This window comes from Eublepharis macularius, chromosome 9 (assembly GCF_028583425.1).
Source record: "Eublepharis macularius isolate TG4126 chromosome 9, MPM_Emac_v1.0, whole genome shotgun sequence".
Taxonomy (NCBI): domain Eukaryota; kingdom Metazoa; phylum Chordata; class Lepidosauria; order Squamata; family Eublepharidae; genus Eublepharis; species Eublepharis macularius.
The window spans coordinates 49,862,251-49,885,864 of record NC_072798.1 but is presented as its reverse complement, the minus strand read 5'-3'; the positions used below and the strand labels follow the sequence as shown (position 1 = coordinate 49,885,864).

At 45.8% G+C, this 23,614-nt stretch overlaps 1 protein-coding gene across 1 annotated transcript; it reads right to left on the bottom strand.

Moving 5' to 3' along the window:
• Positions 1 to 9,679: 9,679 nt before the first annotated feature.
• LOC129336035 (uncharacterized) lies at positions 9,680 to 14,542 on the bottom strand. The gene is made up of 2 exons (XM_054988993.1): positions 14,391 to 14,542; positions 9,680 to 10,823 (listed from the first exon to the last, which is right to left on the bottom strand). The coding sequence occupies exons 1-2, from the start codon at positions 14,539 to 14,541 to the stop codon at positions 10,222 to 10,224; spliced, it is 753 nt and encodes a 250-aa protein (XP_054844968.1). The 5' UTR covers position 14,542; the 3' UTR covers positions 9,680 to 10,221.
• Between the last annotated feature and the right edge of the window lie 9,072 nt (positions 14,543 to 23,614).

The window sequence follows — 23,614 nt, the reverse complement described above, 5'->3', positions numbered from 1 at the left end:
GTCTTGTCGTATTTGTATCATCAGAATCTCCAATACTAAAATGAACAACAGTGGAGACAACGGGCAACCTTGTCTTGTTCCTTTGCTTATAGTCAATTTCTTGGTCAATTCATCATTTACCTCAATTGCTGCAGTCTGGTCTCTATAAATTTCCTTAATTGCTCTGATGAATCTTTCTCCTAATTGTAGCTTTTCCATAGTGGCAAACATAAAGTCCCAGTTTAAGTTGTCAAATGCTTTTTCAGCGTCAACAAAGAAGAAACCAACCTCTTTGTCACAACGCTTATCATAATATTCAATAGCATCAATCACTGTCCTTAAATTGTCTCTTATTTGTCTATCTGGCAGAAAGCCTGCTTGCTCCTCCTCTATGACTTCCGAAAGCCACCCCTTCAGTCTCTCCGCCAGCATCTTCGCAAAGATTTTATAGTCATTGTTGAGTAACGATATAGGTCTGTAATTTTTCACACTAGTCAAGTCTTGGCCCTCTTTTGGGATCAATGATATGTTCGCTTCAGACCAAGTGTCTGGAATCCTTTGATCCCTTAAAACTCCATTGATCACCTCCTTTAGGAATGGTGCCGGCTCATTGGCCATAGTCTTATAAAATTTAGCTGTAAGTCCGTCTGGCCCTGGCGCCTTTCCTAGATTTGCAGATTGTATTGCCTTACTTATTTCCTCGTCCGTTACTTCACTGTTCAGTTTATTTCTCCAAGCGTCCGAGATTTCTGGAAGTGTCATTTTCTCCAAATATGACGCTATTGAGTCTTTATTTACTTCTTTCTTATTATACAGTTTAGCGTAGAATTTATAAAAGGCTCTACTAATGGTATTCTGTTCCAAATACGTTTTGTCATCTTCACAAATTTTATTTATTGTTTTCTTTTCCCTTCTTTTCTTCAGTTGCCATGCCAGGTACTTCCCAGGTTTATTTGCACCCTCAAACACTTTCTGATTCAGCCTTTTGAGATTCCACTCCAATTCTTTATTACTCATTGCTGTTAGCTGTTCTTGCAATATTTTGATTTCCTGATATAATTTCTTTTTCCCTGGCCTCTTTTTTAACTGTATTTCCTTAGTTTTTATTTTCTCCTCAATCTCTTGTCTCTTCTCCTCTTTCTTTTTTCTTGCTCTACCATTTAAGTCCATTAGTATGCCCCTTATAACCGCCTTATAAGCATCCCAAACTTTATCAGTTGGTACTTCTTTATTCACGTTGTATTGAATGAAAAACTTTGTCTCTCTTCTCAATATTTCCATATTTTCTTTTTCCTGTAACAAATCCTCATTTATTCTCCATGCTTTCCTTTTCCTCCTTTTCCCCAGCTTCCACATAATTGGGTTGTGATCTGAGCCTACCATCGGCATTATTTCTACATCTTTAGTCCATAACGCCAAATCTTTTGAGGCCCAGATCATGTCAATTCTTGATAACGTGGAATGCCTTGCAGAATAAAAAGTAAACTGCCTACTTTTAGGATATTCTCTCCTCCATACATCTTCAAGAGTCTCTTGTTGAATCAACTCAAAAAAGAGCTTTGGTAATAGTCCTCTTTTCTTTTGTGTCATTGTAGTCTTTTTATCCAGTTCCAAGTCTGTCACTCCATTGAAGTCTCCAGCAAGAATTATTTGGTCATATGAAAGATCATCTAAATGCTTCCTCAAATCCTCAAAGAAGCTCTCTTTTGCACCGTTGGGTGCATAAATTCCGACTACCAACACTCTCTTTAAATTCCAAGTACATTCCACTGCTACAAATCTGGCTTCCACATCTTTCATTATAAATTTTGGTTGTAGCTCCTCTTTTACATACAACACCACTCTTTTTTTTTTACTTGAGGCCGCTACAAAGTCTTTGCCCAATTTTCCCAGTTTTAGATATTTTACATCCTGTTTTCGAATATGAGTCTCTTGCAAACAAACAATATCACATTTTTGTTTTAATAGCCAGTGAAAAATATTTTTTCTCTTGTTCGGTGAATTTAGTCCATTTACATTCCAAGATAAAACTTTACACTCCATATTCATAATCTTGTTGGTAAGTCTTTTTCATTGTCCCTTATAAATCGCTCCATCTCCCGCTCAGATCTGATACGCTTTTTAGCGCCTCCAAATTCGAAGGACAAACCCTCTGGGAGCTCCCATCTGTACCTGATTTTCATGTCCTTCAGCATCTGGATTAGCCCTTTATATTTTTTCCGATCTAGTAACACTGATCTGGGTAGTTCCTTCATTATGATAATTGTCTTGCCATCGATCTCCAATGGATCTTGAAACTGTTTAGTCACAATCTTCTCTTTCATGTTTCTTGTTGTAAATTGTACAATCACGTCTCTTGGTAGTTTCCTCTGGGTTGCAATTCTCGAATTCACACGATATGCCACATCTAGGATAGCCACAACATCCTCCTCCTCCTTCCCCAGGTATTCAGCTAACACCTCCGTCATCTGTTCTTGCGCTGTCTTCCCTTCCACTTCCGGCAGGCCGCGAAATCTGAGCTGCTTCTCCATATGTCTGCTTTCCGCAACCGCCATCCTTCCCCTCATCAGCCTCATCTCTGTTTGTTGCGTATCTGCTAGGTTATCCATCGCTCCTTCTACTGTTTTGACTCTCTGCTGCGTCCCTTGTAATTCACTTTGTATTGTTTCCATACCTTTCTTCACTTCTGACAGCTCCGATTTTACTTCTGACAGCTCCGATTTTACTGTCTGTTTAACCTCTTTAATCAGCTCCAATTTCATGTCTTTAAATTCTTTAATCACCTCCAAAAGTTTTTTATCCAGGTTTTCTATTGCCGATTGCCACTCTTTCTTCGACATTGTGGGGCTTGCTTTAGCTCGCTCCCACGAGTCCGCTCTCTTCCTTAACTCCGTGGCGTTAAATTTAGTACCTTTTTTATTTCAAATGTCCCAGTCTTCTTGCATAAATTAATTTTAAAGGGTCCAAAATGTCGGGCGTCTTTTCTCTATGGTCTCTCTATGATTTTATAATCCAATATGGCCTACTTCCTTTTCCGCTGAGGCCGCGGCCCTTCCCCTCTCAAAGATGGCGATTCCCTTCTTCCTGCCCTCCAGCCAGGGCCGCTTCTCTCCAGCCGCTCTATTGTTGTTACGCACTTCCTGTCTCCCGTCTTCCCACAGCAGATCTCGCGATGGTATCTTTTTCTCACAGCTCCAAAGCCACAGGTATTCAAAACAATAGTCCGATTTCTTTAATAACTTCTTTAAACTTAGTCTCTTTTCTAATACAACTCCTGCCGAAGCTTCCCCTCCTTTTCACTAGTCTGTTGCAGTTTAAAAGTCTACTTTTTTTCCTCTCTGTTTTTATCAATCTGTCCCGTATCGGAAGATAGTGATCTTTACCTTCCCTTCACTTTTCTCGGGTTGTAATCGCTGTTTCGATTTCAGATTCTCCTTTCCACTTCTTCCCCCAATCGAAGCTTGGGTATGTAGGTCTTATGCCAGCCGAGTTGGCCCCAAAACTGCCGCAGAGATTGTAGCCGACCCGTCTCAGGGTGGGACCTCAAGGATCGGGAGGGGACCCGTTGTGTAGAGCCCCCCTCGTTCCGAGATCAACGCGCCCTAGGGTCCCGAGCGTTCTTTGCCTGCTCTCCGCCTGAGAGCAGTCGGCCGCGGGCTAATTTTCACCCCGCCGGCCGCTTAAAACGGCAGTCCGGTCAGCTCCGCAAATGGAGCTGCGTTAGACCTCCATAAATCCCAAACCGGAAGTCCGTTTTAGATAGAGGAATTTAATAGAAGTAAGGGAAAAGGGATAAAGGGTGGGAAAGCTGTTGGAAGTCAACAAAAGGGGGGGAAAGGGAGGGGGTTAGAAGTGAAAAATTTGGGGAAAATTGAATGTAATGTAAAAAATAATGGATTCTAACCCAATAAAAATTTTTTTCAAAAAAAAAGAAAGTGGGGAGTACAATGTCCTTCAGGATCTCTGGCTTCCCAACAAGCATCACTTCAGTCTTGTCTGGGTTCAATTTCAATTTGTTGTTTTTCAACGATTTCACCATGGCTGTCAGGCAGCGATCTAAGATTTCTACTGCATCCTGTGGGGACCTAGATAGCGAGATATGCTGTTACCATATTTTTCTGGCTGGGGCTTTGCCAGCTCGGATCAGATGCACTTTTTTTTCTTCATTATCATGAGTTTTGGCCCCATTCTTTGCAATGCAGGCTTCCAGACTCTTTGGGGCAGTTGTTTTTGCACAAAGCAGCACTAAAAGCGCACAGAACACATTTCTCCCTCTAAACCATCTACCCATCAAGCTTTTTCTTAATTATACTACATATACATACAACAACAGATCCTGAAGGAGACAAGTAATAGTGGGTGCACACTGTGGGAAAGTGGGTTAGAAGCAGCAACATTAAAAACAATCCTGCTTTATTTTCACTTCTTTCTTTTTCTGTAGTGCTAATAAATTATTACCTTTGGTGCCATGTTTTCCTGTGCTTACTCCCAAGGAAGTGTCTAGAATTGCTGCCTATGATTGAAGTCTTCCAAGGTTTTTATCGAGTTCAATTGATTGACCAGACTGTCCTCTCCCCCACTGCAGCACTTTTCCTCACAGTGATTGTCCAGTGCCTGGGAGCAGTGTGGAGACAGATCAGTGCCTGGGCAGTGCTGCAAACCAAACCAAAATATATGCCTCAACAGGTCTACTCAGATATAAATCCCATGTTAGGTAATAGTTTTTACTCCCAGAGAAGTGTCTTTCGAATTGCAGCCTATGATTGAAGTCTCCCTCCCAAACATTTCCAAAGCTGATAGGGAGGGAGGGAAGGGGTCTCCCCTTGCAAGGACCTTATTGACAGGGGGACAGTGTCATTTCCCAGGTAGCAATTATAGGGGAGGGGCACTCATGTGCATTGCGTTCATTCCCCCTTCCTGCCAACAGTTAATTAATAATATAAGAGTCTCTACCCTTGAAATGTGACAGGTGAATACTATTCAGGAAAAAAAGATGCTGCCCTGTGAGGTGAGTCCAGTGCCAGCCTGCTTCTGCAAGGTACAAAGCAAAATGAAACACATCAACTCTTTAGTGAGAGGGACTCGTTAATTGTTACCATTTCAGTTCCCGGATTTGGTTCAGCATTCTGGAAGCTGCTTTAACAAAATAAAACTGATTCTCAGGTGTATCTTCAGTTTCTTTTATTCCATTATGTACGCCCCTATTGGACAAACAAGTCAGTCCCTAAGCATAAATCTGACATTAGAAATCACAACACTCAAAAAACAGTGGAAGAACATACAGGACAATCCACTGCTGCCCTAAAAGTGGCTATCCTCAAAGAAACTTCTAGGGGAGATTACGACATGAGACGGCTGAAATGGAGTTCATTCACAAATTCAGAACAATGGACAACCCATGGGCTGAATAGAGATATAGGATTCTTATTGTACTACAGATGCAAATTTCTGCTGGTACAAGCTGCATCGCACCATTGTACCTTTACATCCTGATATCCTTCGCTACACCCGTCCCATCTAATCAAGCTGCATTGTACCTTTGTATTCTGATCCATTCCTTGTAACACCCCATCCACTTTTTGGCTCAGGGACCTCCATTCCTACTCATATCTGAAGGCTCATACCCTGAAAACTTTGTTGGTCTGTAAGGTGCCACTGGACTCAAATCATGTACTTCAGAATAACATGGCTCCCTCATCACGTTGGAAAATAACATCATTTTCCAATGTGATGGGGGAGTGCAGGAGGGCATGTGCACTGCCCCCTCCACTTTGGCCCCTGGGACCTGGCAGCTCTATGACCATCTAATGTTCAAACTACTTATTTAAATAGCCTTTTATGTATTTGAGGGTTCCATGACAAATCAGGTTAAAACAACTGAGAGATTTTAGGATCAAGTTATGATTCACTAAAAAAATTCCACTTTAACCTAGTTTATGTGATAAATTTCTTCCTGAATCCCCAATTCAAAGCAAAATAGTTAGGGTGAAATATCTTCATTGTTATATGGAACACATGCTAGCTCACCACTCTCATGGCCATCAGGTGAGTCTTTCAGGCAAACTGTATATATGATTTATCCAAGGTAATTATTACTGTCTGCTTCAGTAAAATATTCCATCTAAAAGGAATGCTAGCTTGGCTATTATAACCAAATTTCCAGATTGTGTTTAGTATAGTTTATTGTGGAAATCCTTTAGTTTCCAGTATATTTTCCTTTTCCTTTACAGTGTTTGTTTTACCATAGTGATTCCACAAAGGTTCCACAATTCTATGCCAGTGATTTAGAATGATGTTTCTCTTGGCCATACTATCTACCAATCTGGTGTATAAATCTTGTCATAAATCTGTTGCCACAGACAATATTGAGCATAGTGTAGTAGCTTAGTCCTCACTATCTAGTAGATAACTGAATGTATAAGAAGTGTCTATTTAGTTGCTGTTAATTTAATACATATTTATTATTTATTTAATATTTATCTATCTATTCCACCCAAGTAGGGTTCCCAAGATGGTAAATATAAAAACATTAAACATTTCAATATTAAAACTATTTAAAATAAAATATCTAAAAATGATTCAATAAAACCATATAAACACAGAAACACACATATTGGGGGCATGCCAAACAAAGCAAGTCTTTACTAGAGATGATCACAAACAGCAATACGAGCAAAAAAAAGCCACGAACAGCCCAATCTGCTGTTCGCAAACAAGCTGTTCATGATCATGAGACCCCATTTCTAAATGAACAGGTGGTCGTTGCAAGCCTCGTTTGTTGCTGTTTGTTGCTGTTTTTCAAGCCAGACAGTCTGGCACCTGCAATCAATTCCCTTGGCAACTTAGGCAGGGATTGTCTGAACTCTGTCTGAACTCCTGCTGTTGCCCTGGAAACCCCAATCTAAACCCAATTTAGCTTGATAGGCAGGTCTTCCTTTCAAGTGTGGAGCTCCAAATTTGTTACAACAAGGGAGCAAAGAGCAGGGGGGAGGGGGGCTCCCAGCTCTGGCTTAGTTTGCAGACAGTGGAGAGGGAGAAAGTTGCTGTCAGCATTTTGATAGAGTGCATTTGAGCTTGAATTTTCTTTGTTTGTGGTGGGATAGGGATCTACCCCTTCAAGTTCCAGGGCTGCTGCCAGGCTCTGGGGCCAAGCTATTATTTATTATTAGTACCTTTCCTGGTCCCTGCTCAGGTCAGGTTTCTGGAAGTGGTGCAGTAGGGATCTTGACTTGGATGATGGCTGGAGGAGAGTCTGCTGGCCCCCACGAATAGCCAACCACAGACATGTTCGTGAACAGGGACATGTTCGTGGTTGTTCATGAGTCCCTGTTCGTGGATGGCAATGAACAATGAACATCATGTTCATTTTTTTTCTGTTCATGCCCATCTCTAGTCTTTACCCACTAGCAGAAGCCAATGATGGAGGGAAGCAGACACATCTCCGTGGGGCAGGAGCTACAAAGTTTGAATGCCACGACAGAGAAAGCCCTATTTTGAGTTGCCTCAACTGCTGGGGGCACCTGAAGCAGGGCCTCCAAAGATATCTGGAGTGGCCAGGTAGGCTCATATGGGAGAAGATCGTTCTTAAGGTATGCTGGCCCCAAGCCATTATTGGGATTTAAAGGTTAATACCTGCACCTTGAATGTCCCCTGGAAGCAAATTGGAAGCCAATGTAGATAGAACAAGACTGGACTGATATGGTCCCTACAACCCATTCTAATCAACATTCTGGCCACCATATTCTGTCCCAACTGCAACTTCCAGAGAGGCTTCAAAACTGTCTTCAAGCCTCACTGTAGTAATTTCATTGAGATGTTACCCGGGTATGCACCTCAGTGAAAAGTTCTTTCCTGTCCAGGAAGGCTGCAGCTGACTCAGCAGCCGAAGCTGGTGAAAGGCACCCCTGGCTACTAGTACTGCCTGTTTATCCAGCAGGAGTTCTAGGTCTAGCAGTAAGCCCAAGCTACAAAACTGTTCTTTTAGGAGGAACCCTCACTAGAACAGGAGATACCTCATTTCCTGGGTCAAACCTTCCAGTCATAAGTAGCACTTCCATTTTGTTGGGATTAAGTTTCAGTTTGTTCGTCCTCATCCATTTCAAAACTGCCTCCAGACACCTGTTAATGGTTTCCTCAGCCTCCCTGTGGACTGCTGGAAGCCCAGGATAGAGCTGAGTATCTGCCTGTTGGTGGCAACTCAGCCAAATCTTCAGATGATGTCTCCCAGCAGCTTTATGTAGATGTTGAAAAGCATGGGGGATAAGATGGAACCTTGCTTCTAGTTTTTGCTAGATCTCATAGGATGAAATTATTACGCTGGAATATCTTAAGTCACATTATGGAAGAAGTTCAATCTTATAAATATCTGGGAGTTACATTTCAACTTTCACTCTCTTTGGCTTTACACACTAAAGAGATATCTATAAATACTAAGAGTACAGTTGCAATTTTCAGGATTTTTTTTTAACCACGGGTGCTCAATATGTTCCTGCAGTTTTGGATGCATTTTGAACAAAAATAATTTCACTCTTTTTGTACGCTCTTCCAATGTGGATTGGTAGACTGGCTACGTGACTAGATATAATCCAGATAAAATTTTTTAGATCAATTTTAGCATGTCCTAGATGTATCACCTCATCCTCCTTGCTATTGGAAACTGGGCAGAAGACAATCTCTTTTAAAGCCTAGTTAATGGTTAATTAAATATTAGCTTGCAATCAATCTAGAGAGTAAGGAATCCCTAATTTCACTGTCAGTACTAGATTCTTTTAAACCTGGATGGGTTCATTTGCTCATAGATAAGTTGAACTCACTTGATCTGAACTGTGACCCTTTGCTGGCCTTAGGGAAGACTGGTGCTTATACTCTGGTTTGTAGATGGAAGAATGGCAGAAGAATGGCATGGTCTTCAGGAAGGGAAGTCACATCTATGTTCACCCATGTACTTTGGATATTCATGCTTTAATCAATACCAGTTCCCATATTATTTCTATAGTATTATGGTACCATATTGCCCCCCCCCAGTCAGGAATAAAGAGGCAGACAAAGTATCTGGGTATTTAAAAGGACCACTTTATTAAACAATTTAACAAACTGCAAATACGGTAAGGGATCTAACTGCGGTACAGGTCAGGCCTGGTGTCCGTGCCAGGACTGCTGCCCTGACCTGTCCGGGTGAGCCCCGTTGCCCCGGGTGCAAGCCATACAGCGCATGGTTGCAACCCGGCCAGCCAGGCAAATGGTTCCCCTTTGAAGTTCCAACCACTCCGCCATACAGCCTGAGTGAAGGACTCAACCTAGGGGGTCCCAGTAGCAGTCTGCCCTCTCAGCTGGTCGCCATGAAGCCCACCAGCCAATCCTGACAGACTGCAATCCCCCTAGTGGGGATATGCCAAGGGTGCTCGCCGGCCCGCTCCCTTTTTTCAACTCTATCCTGCCAAATGATTACCTATTTACGGCTCCACCTATAAACTAACCCCCAACCCAGCACGCAGTGCAAGGTAGGCAAAAAACTCCTCTCCCCATCAGCCAATAAGGGGAACGGAGAAAAAATTCCTACCTGGCCCTGGCAACCAGCGACCGGCTCTCCTGCACTGGTAAAGGGAGGGTGGGTGGGCCGAGCGCACGAGCCTCAACTGCGGGGCTGAAGGGGAAGAGCCGCCTCACCAAGGCTTGGCTCCACCTCTTCAAAAGCCCGCGAACAGGAAGGAGCGGGATAGCCGCTTTCTCCCTCCAGGGCTGCAAACGCGGCCCCCATCCTAAGCAGCCACAGGCTGCTGGCTGGGAGGGCCAAATTGCCCCCCCAGTCAGGAATAAAGAGGCAGACAAAGTATCTGGGTATTTAAAAGGGCCACTTTATTAAACAATTTAACAAACTGCAAATACGGCAAGGGATCTAACTGCGGTACAGGTCAGGCCCGGTGTCCGCACCAGGACGGCTGCCCTGACCTGTCTGGGCGAGCCCCGTTGCCCCGGGTGCAAGCCATACAGCACACGGTTGCAACCCGGCCGGCCAGGCAAATGGTTCCCCTTTGAAGTTCCAACCACTCCGCCATGCAGCCCGAGTGAAGGACTCAACCTAGGGGGTCCCAGTAGCAGTCTGCCCTCTCAGCTGGTCACCATGAAGCCCACCAGCCAATCCTGACAGACTGCAATCCCCCTAGTGGGGATATGCCAAGGGTGCTCGCCGGCCCGCTCCCTTTTTTCAACTCTATCCTGTCATGGGCAGGGCCAAGCCTCTGCTTAGGCCCTTGCTCCCCACAGGTGGCTTATGGCCATCCTGAGCCCTTGCCGTAAATCTTCAAGAAAAAGTTCGTTACCTGCCTCTGAGAGGTGAACCCCATCATCCCTGTAGAGGTGGGCAGCAGCAGCCCGTATTCTGGGGTGGGGCAAATAAATCCCCAACCCATTACCCAGAGCTTTTAAAAGAGCACTATTAGCCCTGCGCCTTGCCTCATTCATACCCCGGGCGTCAAGACCTTCATGCCACTTACGACGTGGCAAAATCGCTGACCACAAAATCAGGACACCGGGCCATGCCACGCATATCTGCTGCAAATCCGCCTGCGCCTGCAAGGAAAGGGCCTTGCCCTTGATCAAACCGAGGTCATTCCCACCCAGATGGATGACCAGGATATGAGGAGGGAGCCCCCTCCTTTCCCTGAACAGCAGCGGCATCAACCCAGGCCACCTAAGGCCCCGCCGGCCCTGCCATTCCACCGTGGCCCACTCACTGAGCCCAAGTTGGGACCCCATCTGCGTCCTCTTGGCTTGGTGGACCGCCCAAAACACCATGCTGTGCCTGCAGATGAGGATCCGAAGCCTCCCACGGTGAGACACAACACCTAAAAGAAAGAACAGCATTAACTACACGCTCAACCTAAGGAAGCGGCCGAATATATGACCTGTACGCGGATGAACGCCAACGCCCAACCTTCTTTATTTCCGGCCCAGGGTAACCCATAGCCGCCGCCGTGGAGGCAGCGCCAATCCTAAAAGAATGCGTTGCAAATCTGACGCCCAAGAAACCCAATTTGCCAAGCGCTCTTCCAGTCACCGCCCAAAATTGATATTTCGTCAGGGGTCTACCATCACTATGACAGAATAGGACCCCCGGGCTCTCTCCCCGGGCTTGCACATACAAACGCAGGGCACGTACACGGCACAACTCCTGCTCTGCACAAGGACCAAGCGTTATCTCGCACCCAAAACCTCTTTGATCAGTTTTGGAACATCGAACCCTAAGTGTGGCTGCCTCGCCTTTAAACTTAAGGTCCTGCATTACCATCGCTCGCCCCGACGTGTCCCTAGCGGAAAGCGAGACGAGCTCACTCACCCGCAGCACTCCAAAAAATGCCGTCAAGGCAGCAGCATGGAAGAGAAGGACCTCAAAACTAGAATGGCAAACATCTTCCCAGACTGAATTTAGTCCCTGGAGAACGGAAGGAGAAATGGGTAATCTATCATCCTTCCGAGCTCCCTTTTCCCGGGAACACCCCTCCAACATTTTCCATATCCGAAAATCACCAGTGGCTTCAGACAGGCCCCGAGCCTTACTGGCAAAGGCTAAGGCTGCCAGCTGACTCCGAATTGACTTGACTGCCAGTCCCTTACCTTTGCGGTCGACACAAAACTGCATAAGGTGAAGAGCTGGAATTGGCCATACCTGCTGCAGACCAGCCGCCTGTCTAAAAGCAGCAAACTGTCGCACCGCCCGGTCATAAGCTCTCTGAGTACTGGGGGCAATTGCTAAACGAATGGCCCTGCACGCTTCTGCTCTCCAATCTGCCACAGAAATTGCAGCATCAGAGCTGGCTGCAAATCGGCTTCAGGGGCAAGCTGTCGAAATCGCGCCATCTGCAAGTGAGACAAAGCGTCCGCGATGCAGTTGCTCACCCCTGGGATGTGCTTTGCTCTAAACAGTATATTTAATCGCAAACACTGCAGTGTAAAAACCCTGACTAACCTCATTACCCTGCGTGATTTGGATGAAAGGAGTTAACAACTTGGACCACAGCCATTTTATCGCACCAAAAGTGCACAGAGTGGTTCGCAAGGTCCTTCCCCCACAAACAAACTGCTACAAGGATGGGAAAGAACTCAAGGAATGTCAGGTCTCTGGTGAGCCCCTGACCAGCCCACTCAGCAGGCCACTGCTCTGCACACCAGTGCCCACGAAAATATACACCAAAACCAGTAGACCCGGATGCATCTGAAGTAACTTGAAGCTCTGCTTCAAGCAGCACATCCTCTCTCCAAAAGGAGACGCCATTAAACGAGCCCAAGAAGTCCTCCCAGACTTGTATATCCGCCCGCATGTCTCTAGTAATACGTATTCTATGATTAGGCTTACTGGCCTTACTCATTGCCTCACACAGGCGTCTAAGAAACGTTCTTCCCAGAGCAACCACACGACAGGCAAAATTCAAATGCCCTACTAGTTGCTGAAGCTCCAAGAGAGAAACTTCACGTTTCCCCTGGAATGATGCCAGACGGGCACGTAAGTCCCGTAGTTTCTCCACAGGCAAACGGGAAGCTTGCTGCCTGGTGTCTAACTCAATGCCCAGAAAGGTCAAAACAGTAACTGGACCCTCTGTCTTTTCATGGGCTAAGGGGACCCCCAATTCCTCAGCTAGGGCAATAAAGCCCGCTAATAAACGGGCACACTGTCCTGATCCCTCCGGTCCCACTGAAAGGTAATCATCTAAATAATGACAGGCATCAAAGCATTGCAACTGATGCTTCAATGCCCACTCAAGGAACGAGCTAAACCGCTCAAACAAAGCACATGAAATAGAGCAGCCCATAGGGAGCGCCCTATCCATGTAAAACTGACCCTCAAAGGAGAATCCCAGGAGCTCGAAGTCAGTGGGGTGAACCAGTAGAAGGCGAAAAGCTGACTTAATATCGCACTTCGCCATCTCTGCACCTACCCCACATCGCCGCACCACCTTGACCGCCTGGTCAAATGAAGTGTAGCGCACTGAACAAAGATGCTCTGGAATGGCATCGTTAACCGAGCTACCTCTGGGATAAGACAGGTGGTGGATCAGACGGAATTCACCAGCTGCCTTTTTGGGCACCACACCCAGCGAAGAAACCCACAAGCAAGGAACTGGGGGGGAGGAAAATGGGCCCAACACCCGGCCCTCCGCACATTCCTTGGCAATTTTTGCCCGTACCACTTCCTCCATACCCACCACAGACTTCAAGTTGGGTGACATGAAGGGGACCCTATTGCCACGGAACGGAATTCGAAAACCGAACTCAAAACCCTGTAACAAAAACAATGCGTCACTGCGCTTGGGATAACCTTCAAGAAGCTGCCTAAGGACCCTCAGTTTTATTGGGCTGGGTCCCTTTACTAAAAGGCTGCTGGGAGCCACTGCCCCCACCCCCACCGTGCTTGCCCCCTTTTTGGGGCTGCCTGGGGCATGCCGTGAAGGGGTGAGGGCCCCCACAGAAGGGACACTGATGCCGAAAGGAACAAGATTTCCTAGAGCACACCCCTTGAGACCCAAACTCCCAACAGAGCAAGCGGGGTTGAACTGCCTGCCCCGCAGCCGTGCGGGGGCCGGAAGGAGAATGAGATTTGTGCAGAAAGTGCCCGCTATCAGAGTGGTCTCACGGATTGGGTTTTGCAGGGGACATTACCTGCAGCCACAGCTGCTGGTGAATGCGATCCCACTGCATAGCTGGGTTGAGGGCCGCCCTCATACGGAACTCCTCGTCATATTGCATCCAGGCTGTGCCCGAGAACTCCATATAGCCCTTGTAAATAATGTCCATATATTGAAAAAGCGGAGCTGCCCGCCAGGGCTGCGCCTGAGCAATGACACCCGCATAAATGAACATTCCAGGCAGCCAATTATGCCAATTCCTATCCACCTTTCTACGCTTAAGCTTTTCTTTATCACGCTCATCTAAATCTTCCTTATCCTTCTTCTCTAGTTCCCTAAAGAGAAGGGTAAAGATGTCTACATATTCACCACGTAGGATTTTCTCCCTAGTGGCTTGAGTTAAATGATCTCCCAAGGGAAGAGCCGTATCGCCAAATGGCAATGCATTAAAGGGGACCATACCATAACTCACCGTCCCAACTTGAGGGTCCCAACCACCAGGGAGATAAGCCTGCCATACTGCAGGCTGCCCAGAAGCCCCATGAGGGACACCCCCATACCAATTAACCTGAGATCCTAAAGACTGTCCATGGCCAGAAGGTGCTGCGGCCCCAAACTGTCCCCAATTATTAGGCTGACTCCATGGTGAATCAACAGTGGCCGTGGCCAAGGCCTGAGAGGAACCAGCCTAAGAACCAAGTGCCTGTGAATGGCCAGGCAGTGTAGAGGGAACTCCTTGAGGCCAAGGCCCCCAAGGCCATGAATAATTCTGTGGTGTGGAAGTGTTCTTACCAGTATCTTCAGCGGATTCAGCCACTGGAGGTTCCACAGCCAATGCAAGTGGCCCACCTTCGTCCGCCCAGGCCTGTTCAGTACCACTGGCTTCTTGGACCTCCAAAACCTCACCAGCCGCCTGGACATCACCGCTCAACAAGCCAGCCATCACACCTGCAGACTCCTCAAGGGCAGAAAGATGTGTGAGTATATCGCGTCGAAAAGCCGACTTTGTGGCTAGCCGACTAGATTTCTGACGTACTGTCCCCCCTGATGTTGCAGGAGGAACGCTCCTGGCTTTCTCCAGCGCTGCAATGTGTGCCAAAATCTGGGAAATAGGCACACCCTCATCCTCCTCATCTGAGGAAGACAAAGCTGGAACCACACGCTTTGCAGCAGGCTTTTTGACAGCCTGCTTGCCCTTAGATGAGCCTTTGGCCTTTCCTTTAGGCATCTCAGCTCTAAAACCTACGTATACCTTTACCCAAGGATAAACAGAGGTGGTCTACTATTCCCTTCCTCTGCCAATGAAACCCGGCCTCCCTCCAAGCATTAACCAGGGCTGGCCCTGCTTAGCTTCTGAGGTCTGACAAAATAGATTAGACTGGGCTATGCTGCTTGCCAGGCAAAATGGACACCAAACAGAATGCCGTGTAAAATGGCCACCAGGGGGCTTCCCCTGGGCCAAATATCTATGTATATATAGATGGCGTTTAATAAAGCCAAATTCAATGCCCAAACAAGCGAGGCTGGCACAATTCCTCACCCCAGCTGCAGCCAGTAATAGCTCTGGAAGAAGCCAAAGCAGCCTGTATATAGCTGGCGTTTAAGAATGCCCAAATTCAATGCCCAAACAAGCGAGGCTGGCAAAATTCCTCACCCCAGCTGCAGGCAGCAATAGCGCTGAGATAAAGATGAAGCGGCCACCCAGCCGACGAAGCTGGGGGGGGGGAGAATAACCCAAACCCCCAACTGCCGCAGCCACCACAAACCTCCCCTTGATAAAGCACAACGGGGGAGGGGGGGTTCCCAGGGCCGCTCTCAAAATCTCCCACAGATGCCCAAGAACACCCTCCCCACAACAGCAAACCCAGAGAACAGCGGAACCGCTGCTCTCCGCCACGTTCCCACGCCGTGCGCCTTCCAAAAAGCCAGCCGCAGCCAGCTAAACCACTCCGATGCGCCGGGCTGCGCACAGTGCTGGCTGGCGCCAAGCTGCGCCCCGCCGTGCTAGCCCATGCCGGGCTGGGCCTCGCCTCGCTGGGCTGCGCCTCGCCTCGCCGGACCACGCTCTAATTTCAAAGGCAGGGGACAGCTGGCTCAGCAGGCTCAGAAGGCAGTAGTCACTGCCGCCGCCGCCATCGCTGCTGAAGCCCTGCAACAAGGCCGTGCTCCGCTCAAAGGGAAAGAAAGGTAAGCCTCCTTCCTCCCGAGCGCACGAGCCTCAACTGCGGGGCTGAAGGGGAAGAGCCGCCTCACCAAGGCTTGGCTCCACCCCTTCAAAAGCCCGTGAACAGGAAGGAGCGGGATAGCCGCTTTCTCCCTCCGGGGCTGCAAACGTGGCCCCCATCCTAAGCAGCCACAGGCTGCCAGCTGGGAGGGCCGAATTACCAAAGATTTTTTTCTTGCAGGAATGAATTCACTTCCACTTGCCATCCTACATGGATGATTTACAGGCCAAGAAAGGGATTTAGAGTTTGTATCTGTGATAAGTCTTCGGTAGAAACTATTGAACATTTCTTTTTTCTGTGTAATTTATTCAGATTTGAGAAGAAAATTTCTGTATCCTCATCTAAATAAGCCTGTTCATTCTTTTAGTTATCATTTAATGACTCTGTTAGCAGACCTTGATTTTAACATAACATGAGATGTATATAAATATATAGCTGCTGCATTTAAATGCTGTGTGTTTTTAATGAATATTGAACAGCAATAACTTTTTAGTTATATTGAAGTCTTTTTCTGGTTGATCAGCTTATTAGCTTTAAGACCACGATGAGATGAGATGGAAACTTGCGGTACCCTGTAGGCCAGAGGTCAAGGGGCTGAGCAGCAGTCCCCCAGCACCACTCTCTGAAACCTACCTGCAACGTAGGACTGAAACCACCACAGAACAGTGTCTCCCAGTCCCATCCCCAAAAGATGGTACAGAAAGATACCAGGATTTATAGTATGAAGAGCCGCTGAGAGGTCCAGGAGAATTAACAAGTCCCCCTGTATATATTCTGGGGCTTGTCATGCACCGAGGCTCTAGTGCCATTTTAGTCCAATAACTAGTCCTGAAACTAGATTGGAATGGATTCAAACACTTTATTCAAAAATCTCTGCCACCACTCGTTCAATCATCTTGTTCAAGAATGGTAAATTAGAGACTGGATGGTAGTTATTCAACACTCCTGGTAAATTTGTAAATAATTTGTAAATATCATTGGTTGGTGATCTGAGCAAATAGTTGTATATGGTCATTATGAACATTCATTTGACCTGAATGTGTAATTTTAAGAAAATAATGCATCCATTGGTTGCATAGATCAAACACAATTCAGTGAGCATAGCAGATGGATCAAAAGTTTAAATCTTATACCCATTTACTTGGAACTAAATTCTGTTGAGCTCCATGGAACCTATACATTCGTACATCAAGTCTGCAAATAAATGTATGGTTCAGAGGCAGCTGTGTCCCATGGCCATGCAATGTTCAAGCACTATAACAAAACTTGCTCTGCACTGCATGTAGATATTTTTGCTCTCAGCATTGCATCTCTATTTAACACCCTCTTTAAAACAAACTGCTCTAGCACAGCATACTTAACCATCTGAGGACAAAGTGTTCTCATTTGACATGCTGACTTAGGGCTTCCAGTCCCCCAGTGGGGACAGGAGATGCCTTGCTCCCAACCTCTGCCCCCACTATGACTCACCTGGCTGGTGAGTGGCCGGGGAAAAAGGCCTCAGGGAATGGGCCCCAAAGGCAAAAGAAATCCTGTGCCGGCGCAGAGCAGACATGCTCCCCACAGGTACAATGACATCACTTTCTCAAATTACATCATTACACCTGGTGGTGGGCATACTCCTGTGCTTCACAGGGGCTATAATTGATCCCTGTGAAGGGCAAGAGCATGCCTGCCTCCAACTGTGATGATGTCACTTCTGAGAGTGATGTTATTGAGATTGATCGGAGTGCGCACATATGAAGTATGAATGCAAGGAGACCAGCAAGATAAGAGCCAGATGTCCCTCCTCCCTCCGGGAAGGTAAGGGACCTGGTGACCCTATGCTGACTAGGAGATTGGTTTTAGTCACTGGTAGAACTCTTTGATCTTACAGTGGCAGTGAGAACTGTGAGGCCTCTGCTGGCTATTGTTGGAGTTCCGGCAGAGTGCTGTGGCCCAGTGCATCGAGGCACAGGTACAATAATAAAAATAAATACTTTGGAATTTCCACTGTCTAGAAGATATATTTCTGATTTCTATTATATCTGGTTGCTTGTTTTGGTAGGCTACTGCCTTTTTTATCAACACTCCCCATTTGCTGCTGCTAGGATAAGGAAGGGAAATACATGGGTTATAAAGGACATACCTGTTAATCTTTTTGTTTATTTTTTTAAACAATAATGTCAGGAAAATCTTTGACATAGATTTTACCTTCCCTTTCACTCATTTTCTGTTGAATAATAGAAGGAGGGTGATTTTACCCTTCAGTCTACTCATTGTTTCTGCTTTAATCTCTATTATTTATCAGGACAACGTAGTTTTTCAATCAAAGGCTGAAGCAAGGGGGAAGCAAGAATTTGCCATTTATGAAGTACAGTTGTGCTAGCATTGTACATGATGCAAACCTTAATAACAGACATGAGCATGAATTAAATTTTGTGACAAATTGGGCTTCTTTGTGTATCGCAAAAATGCGTTTTGTGGAGCTGCATTTTTCACAAAATCCATGACTTTTGGGGCTGATTTGTTCGATTCAAGAATGCTTTGTGATGCCAGACAGGCTGGCACTGATCCATTGACTCCCTAGGCAACATAGGCTCGAGATGTCTGCAGACTTTTTGTTGCCATGGAAACCTCAATCTTAGCCCACATAACCTTGATAAGCAGCTCTCCCTGCCAATCTGAGATCTCCCATTCTGTTCTATGAGAGCAACAAGCAGGGGGGAGATGGGCCTTCTGTAGCCATGGGAACACCACTTTCATCCCTCCAAACCCTCTTAGGCAGGTCTGTCTGCCAACCAGAGACCTCCTGTTCTGCTCTATGTGAGTGTTTCTTATATAAGGCATGGCTCTGTGCCTCCTGCTTTCCGTTCCAGTAGACAGAGGGAGAGAGAGGAGTTGTTACTGGGACTTGGAGTGAGAATGGATTTGAGAGCTTTTGGCTGGATTTGCTGCTGCTTCAAAAGAAACTGAAAAGCGTCTTTCTTATTTTCTGCTCTTGTCCTTGCTGGGAAGGTTGTCGGGTGAGGGTGCCTGCGAGTTTGGCATCTCTGGGTATGAACGGGGCCGTTGTAGGGCCCTGGGATCTGACAAATCATGACCCTAACAAATTGTTTCATGAAACAGGACAATTTTGTGAGTTTGTGGTTCATGGTTCGTGGAACATGACGAACCACGGAACTCAGGGTTCATTTTTTTCCTGTTTCATGCCCATCTCTACTTAATAATGAAGATTATTCTCTAAGTTGAGCATTTGCTGGACTGTAAACTAAATATGAGCAGTCAGTGTGATGCGGTGGCAAAAAAGGCCAATTCAATCCTGGGTTGTATCAAAGGGGCCATAGCGTCGAAATCGCAGGAGGTCATAGCCCCTCTATATACTGCCTTGGTCAGGCCACACCTGGAGTATTGTGTGCAGTTCTGGAGGCCTCACTTCAAAAAGGATGTGGACAAAATCAAGAGGGTGAAGAGGAGAGTGACGAGGATGATCAGGGGTCTGGGGACTGACCCCTATGAGGAAAGGGTGAGGGCCTTGGGAATGTTTAGTTTGGAGAAGAGGAGATTGAGGGGGGATATGACTGCTCTCTTTAAGTATTTGAAAGGCTGTCATTTGGAGGAGGGCAGGGAGCTGTTCCAGTTGGCAGTAGAGGGTAGGACCTGAAACAATGGGCTTAAATTACATGCACAAAGGTACCGGCTGGATATTAGGAAGAACTTTTTCATGGTCAGAGTAGTTCAAAAGTGGAATCAGCTGCCTAGGGAGGTGGTGAGCTCCCCTTCACTGACAGTTTTCAAGAAGAGGCTGGATGAATATTTGTCAGAGATGCTTTAGGCTGATCCTGCACTGGGCAGGGGGTTGGACTAGATGGTCTGTATGGCCGCTTCTAACTCTATGATTCTATGATCCCTATGTTCCCTATGACCTGGTATTTGGTTTAATGATATACATTTTTTTACAAGCCTAAAAAAAATTGCAGTCAAAGAGGCAGCAATTTCTGATGATATGGCTTGGTCATTTTTGAAATCAATTGATAACAAGATCCAGATAAATTTAATTTTTTCCAGAGGTAGATGGCACCCCCCCCCTTTTTTTTTGATCTTCTGACTAGAGATGGGCACGATCCGCATTACGATCCAAAAAACCCCACAATAATGGCGATCGCACGATCGTGACTCAGAGGATCGTGATCGGCCACGGCCAATGATCCAGCGATCTGGAGGGGGCTGGATCGGGGCTGGGTCAGGGCTGGATCGTGCTCAGATCTGGAAGCCAGACACTCAGGCACCAGTAATCTATTTCCGGGGCAACGGAGCCAAGGGAATGCCTGAGCTTTGTTTCCCCTCCTTCTGTCGCCCTGGAAACCCGAATGGAAGCCCAGCTTTCCTTGATCAGCAGGGCTTCCTTCCAACCACGGGGCAGCAAAGCAGTCACCAGCTGGGAGAAGACACCCAGGGGAGGGAGGGGGAAGGGGGTGTTCTGTAGCCATGGGCACTCCAATCTCATCCCTGCAAACTCTAATGGGCAGCTCTGACAGCCAAACACAGACGGTCAAACACAAACACAGATGCCGCCGGCATCACCCACCGTTCTTTTCTCGCCAGCGCGCTCCTTTTTGGCCTGGCGGGCGGGCACATGGGGGGTGATGCCAGCGAGCGGCCAGACGCCCTGCCCTCTGAGGGGAGGCGGCTTGTCGCTGTCTCCCCGTGCCCACCGGGCCCAGTGGCCACCACCAACACCCACCTTCCCACATAGCTGGGAATAGCAGCGCGCCTCGCTTTGGCCTCCATGATCCACGATCCACGGATCGGGGACGGGAGATGATCGGTGTTGATCGTTTAGTTGGGATCGTCACCGGCACCGATCCACGATCAGCTGGATCAGCAATTTTTTTTGGATCGTGCCCATCTCTACTTGTGACTACATGATGCTGATTGAAAGGATTCAGGTTTTTTTCTTCAAGAACTTAAGAGGTGTAAGATTTAGGTAGAACTTAACAAATCTTATGTATGCTTAAAATTTGTGGAGCATTCCTTCTAAACTTCCTAAACTTCCTTGTTATATAGACATTCTAGTTATTTATTTATTTATTTGTAAGATTTACAGCCCAGCTTTCCTTTAGTATTTTTAAGATGGTTAAACAAATCACAATTGTACAAGCATATGGAAAATTGAGAACTGGCTCTTCCCTTCATTGATGGAAATGAATTGCTTGAATTGCTATGCAAGGGATAGAAATGGAGGCAGGCCTTGGATCTAGTTTTTGTTCTAGCAATCAGTGTTATCAGTTCCAGCCACAGAAATGACAAGGAGAGGCAGCTGTCTTCCCAAACCATCAGCAGGGATGCAAAATTAAAATTCTCACTTGCAGAATGGACAGAAGAAGGGATACATTAGCATGTTCTTGAGCTTTTTGCTTCTTTCCCAGGATCCACAAGTGGTGATGGGAGTCTGGTTTTTGAGAAACAGACAATGAAGGCAAAGAGAGATTGACCCTGCTTTCCTTTGTGCCTTATTTCTCTACATATCATTCTCCACGTCTACTTGATCTCCCATTTTCAGTAACTGTCTGAGAAAAAGTATGCTTCAAATAGTAGTGCGATCTGGGAGGGGAGGAGAAAACCAGGTTAGCCCTTGCCCACACCTTGAGTACATGTGCATAAAATGCCAGTCCTTCCTACTTTACACATTACTAGGTGATCTCCTGATCCAATCTGAATGATGGCCAGTTTCAAATAAATACTCTGAATCTGAAGATAATTATTCATTACATCCAAGAAACCAACTTCCATGTTTCATCTTTCCAGGCAGTGAGAGGTGGGCTGTTTACTGTTGTAAAGCTCGAGTCAGATTCAGGCAAGGAAAGCTAAACCCTGCCCCAGTTCTAAAATGTCCCAAAATCAAAAATAAGTTTGAAAATAGGACACCACTATAGTCCAACACTGACTTTGGTCTGAACACTTCTGCTTGTGCGTATAGAATTCACATATGGCTGCCGAATTTTCTAAGTGAGTATGTATTTATTCTTTATTTTACTTTACCTTATTTCCTTTCTTGCCAGTCTTCAAGGTATGTGGACCATCTATGGTGGAGAGGCAAAGCTTGGAACATTGCCTGCCTGCCAGCATGTACAACCAAAGATCTTCCTTCTCATTTTGCAGGAGGGCTTTCTATCTACACAGACAAGCAAATGTTTCTATCTTTGCCTTGTCTTCTAGCATGTTCAAATAAATTGTTTGCGTCTGCCTGTTAAGCAGTATGTTCAGGCTCAGGAAATGAAATTGTTCATGTAAACATAATACCCACATGTGTATAGAATGAAATATTCTTCCTAAAGCCAGTGAGATGGTGCCATGACGGACAGGGGAGCAGAAACCACTTTGGTTCAACTGCACCATTGCTTTATGTTCTTTGCAAGAAGTGGAAAATCTGTCCACAAAAACATCAATCAATATGATTTGAATGGAAGAACAGCTTATATGATGCCTCATTATGCATATAAATGTTGAATCACTCTTTTGTCATGTTGCTCCTCCTACTGCTCTGGGAAAGTTAAACCAGAAGGTTGAGGAGCCAGAATAACTGTCAGATTGACAAGTTTCAAACCACTCCCAAGAGCTGAAAATATTTTAATTCAGATGTAGAGCATTTATTTTATTTATTTATTCATTTACCATATTTTCTTAGTCTGGCTAACATTGTAGTGCACTTGGAAAGTGAAAAGCTTAATCAAGAATAGAATAGTCTTGAGAACAGCTTTCCATGTTATTGATCACAATCTATGCTTCAAGATATAGATCTGGAAGTAAGATAAAAAGTAAGACAAAGGACCTGGTTTATTAGCCATTGCACATGTATTTTACTTTCCACTTATAGTACAGTTCTGTATTAAATTTCTGTGAATATGTGAGAGCCAAAGTTCACTCATGGGAATAACCTCACATGTGGGAAATGTAGTGTTCTTCTAATTGTGAAAGACAGGGGGTCCCAAAGAGATATTTTAGGTATGTATAAGGGTTTGGTCATGCCCTCCCCACTTTAAACAGCAGGCATCTGTTTAGTATCACAAACTCCTTTTGAAAGTCTCTGCAGTTTGAAAGTCTGCATAGTTTCAGGGTGCCCATGTTTAGTAGAGCCAAGGGAACATGTACTCCAGGGACCAGGTGGGATTTTAAGGTTTGGGGATGCTTTGGAGAACCCAGGGATATGAAAAATAAGAGTCACGATTGTCTTAAGAGTTTAGCGGGCATGTGGGAAAAGCATGGTCTGTGTTTGTTTTCGCATGCTAATGAAGGAAGACTGGCTGGAATGTTTCCTCTGGCTGAAGTCTTCTTGAGAGCAGTCTTCTCATCTCAGGAACCTGCTTTGCACAGGCTGCTGCCCAGTTTAACTGCGAGGATGAGCAAAATCTCACAGGGAAGCTGTTTGCTTGACCGGTGTCACATTTAAATCTATTTATTGAGTGTAATAGGATGAAGTATTACTCCACTCTGTGGTATGTAAGTGCAAGTGAGACTAGGAATTTCCTGCTGCCATCCTGCTATTCTCTTATGCAGTTGGCACTTAAATTGCCAAGTAATTGTGTCTTTTAGTATTCTTAAGAATTTTTGCATTTAGTCACACAATAAAATAGATTTCGTCTCTACACAATCAGGCATTTCTGAATACTAAACAAGGACCTCGTGTGGCTTTTTCAACAGCTGTTGTCTGCAATCCTGCATGCAGTTACATATGTTCATGCCCCATCGATTTCATGGGGTTTTGTAAAGAGTAATGGCTTTAGCATGCTCTGATCCATGTGTAAATTTACT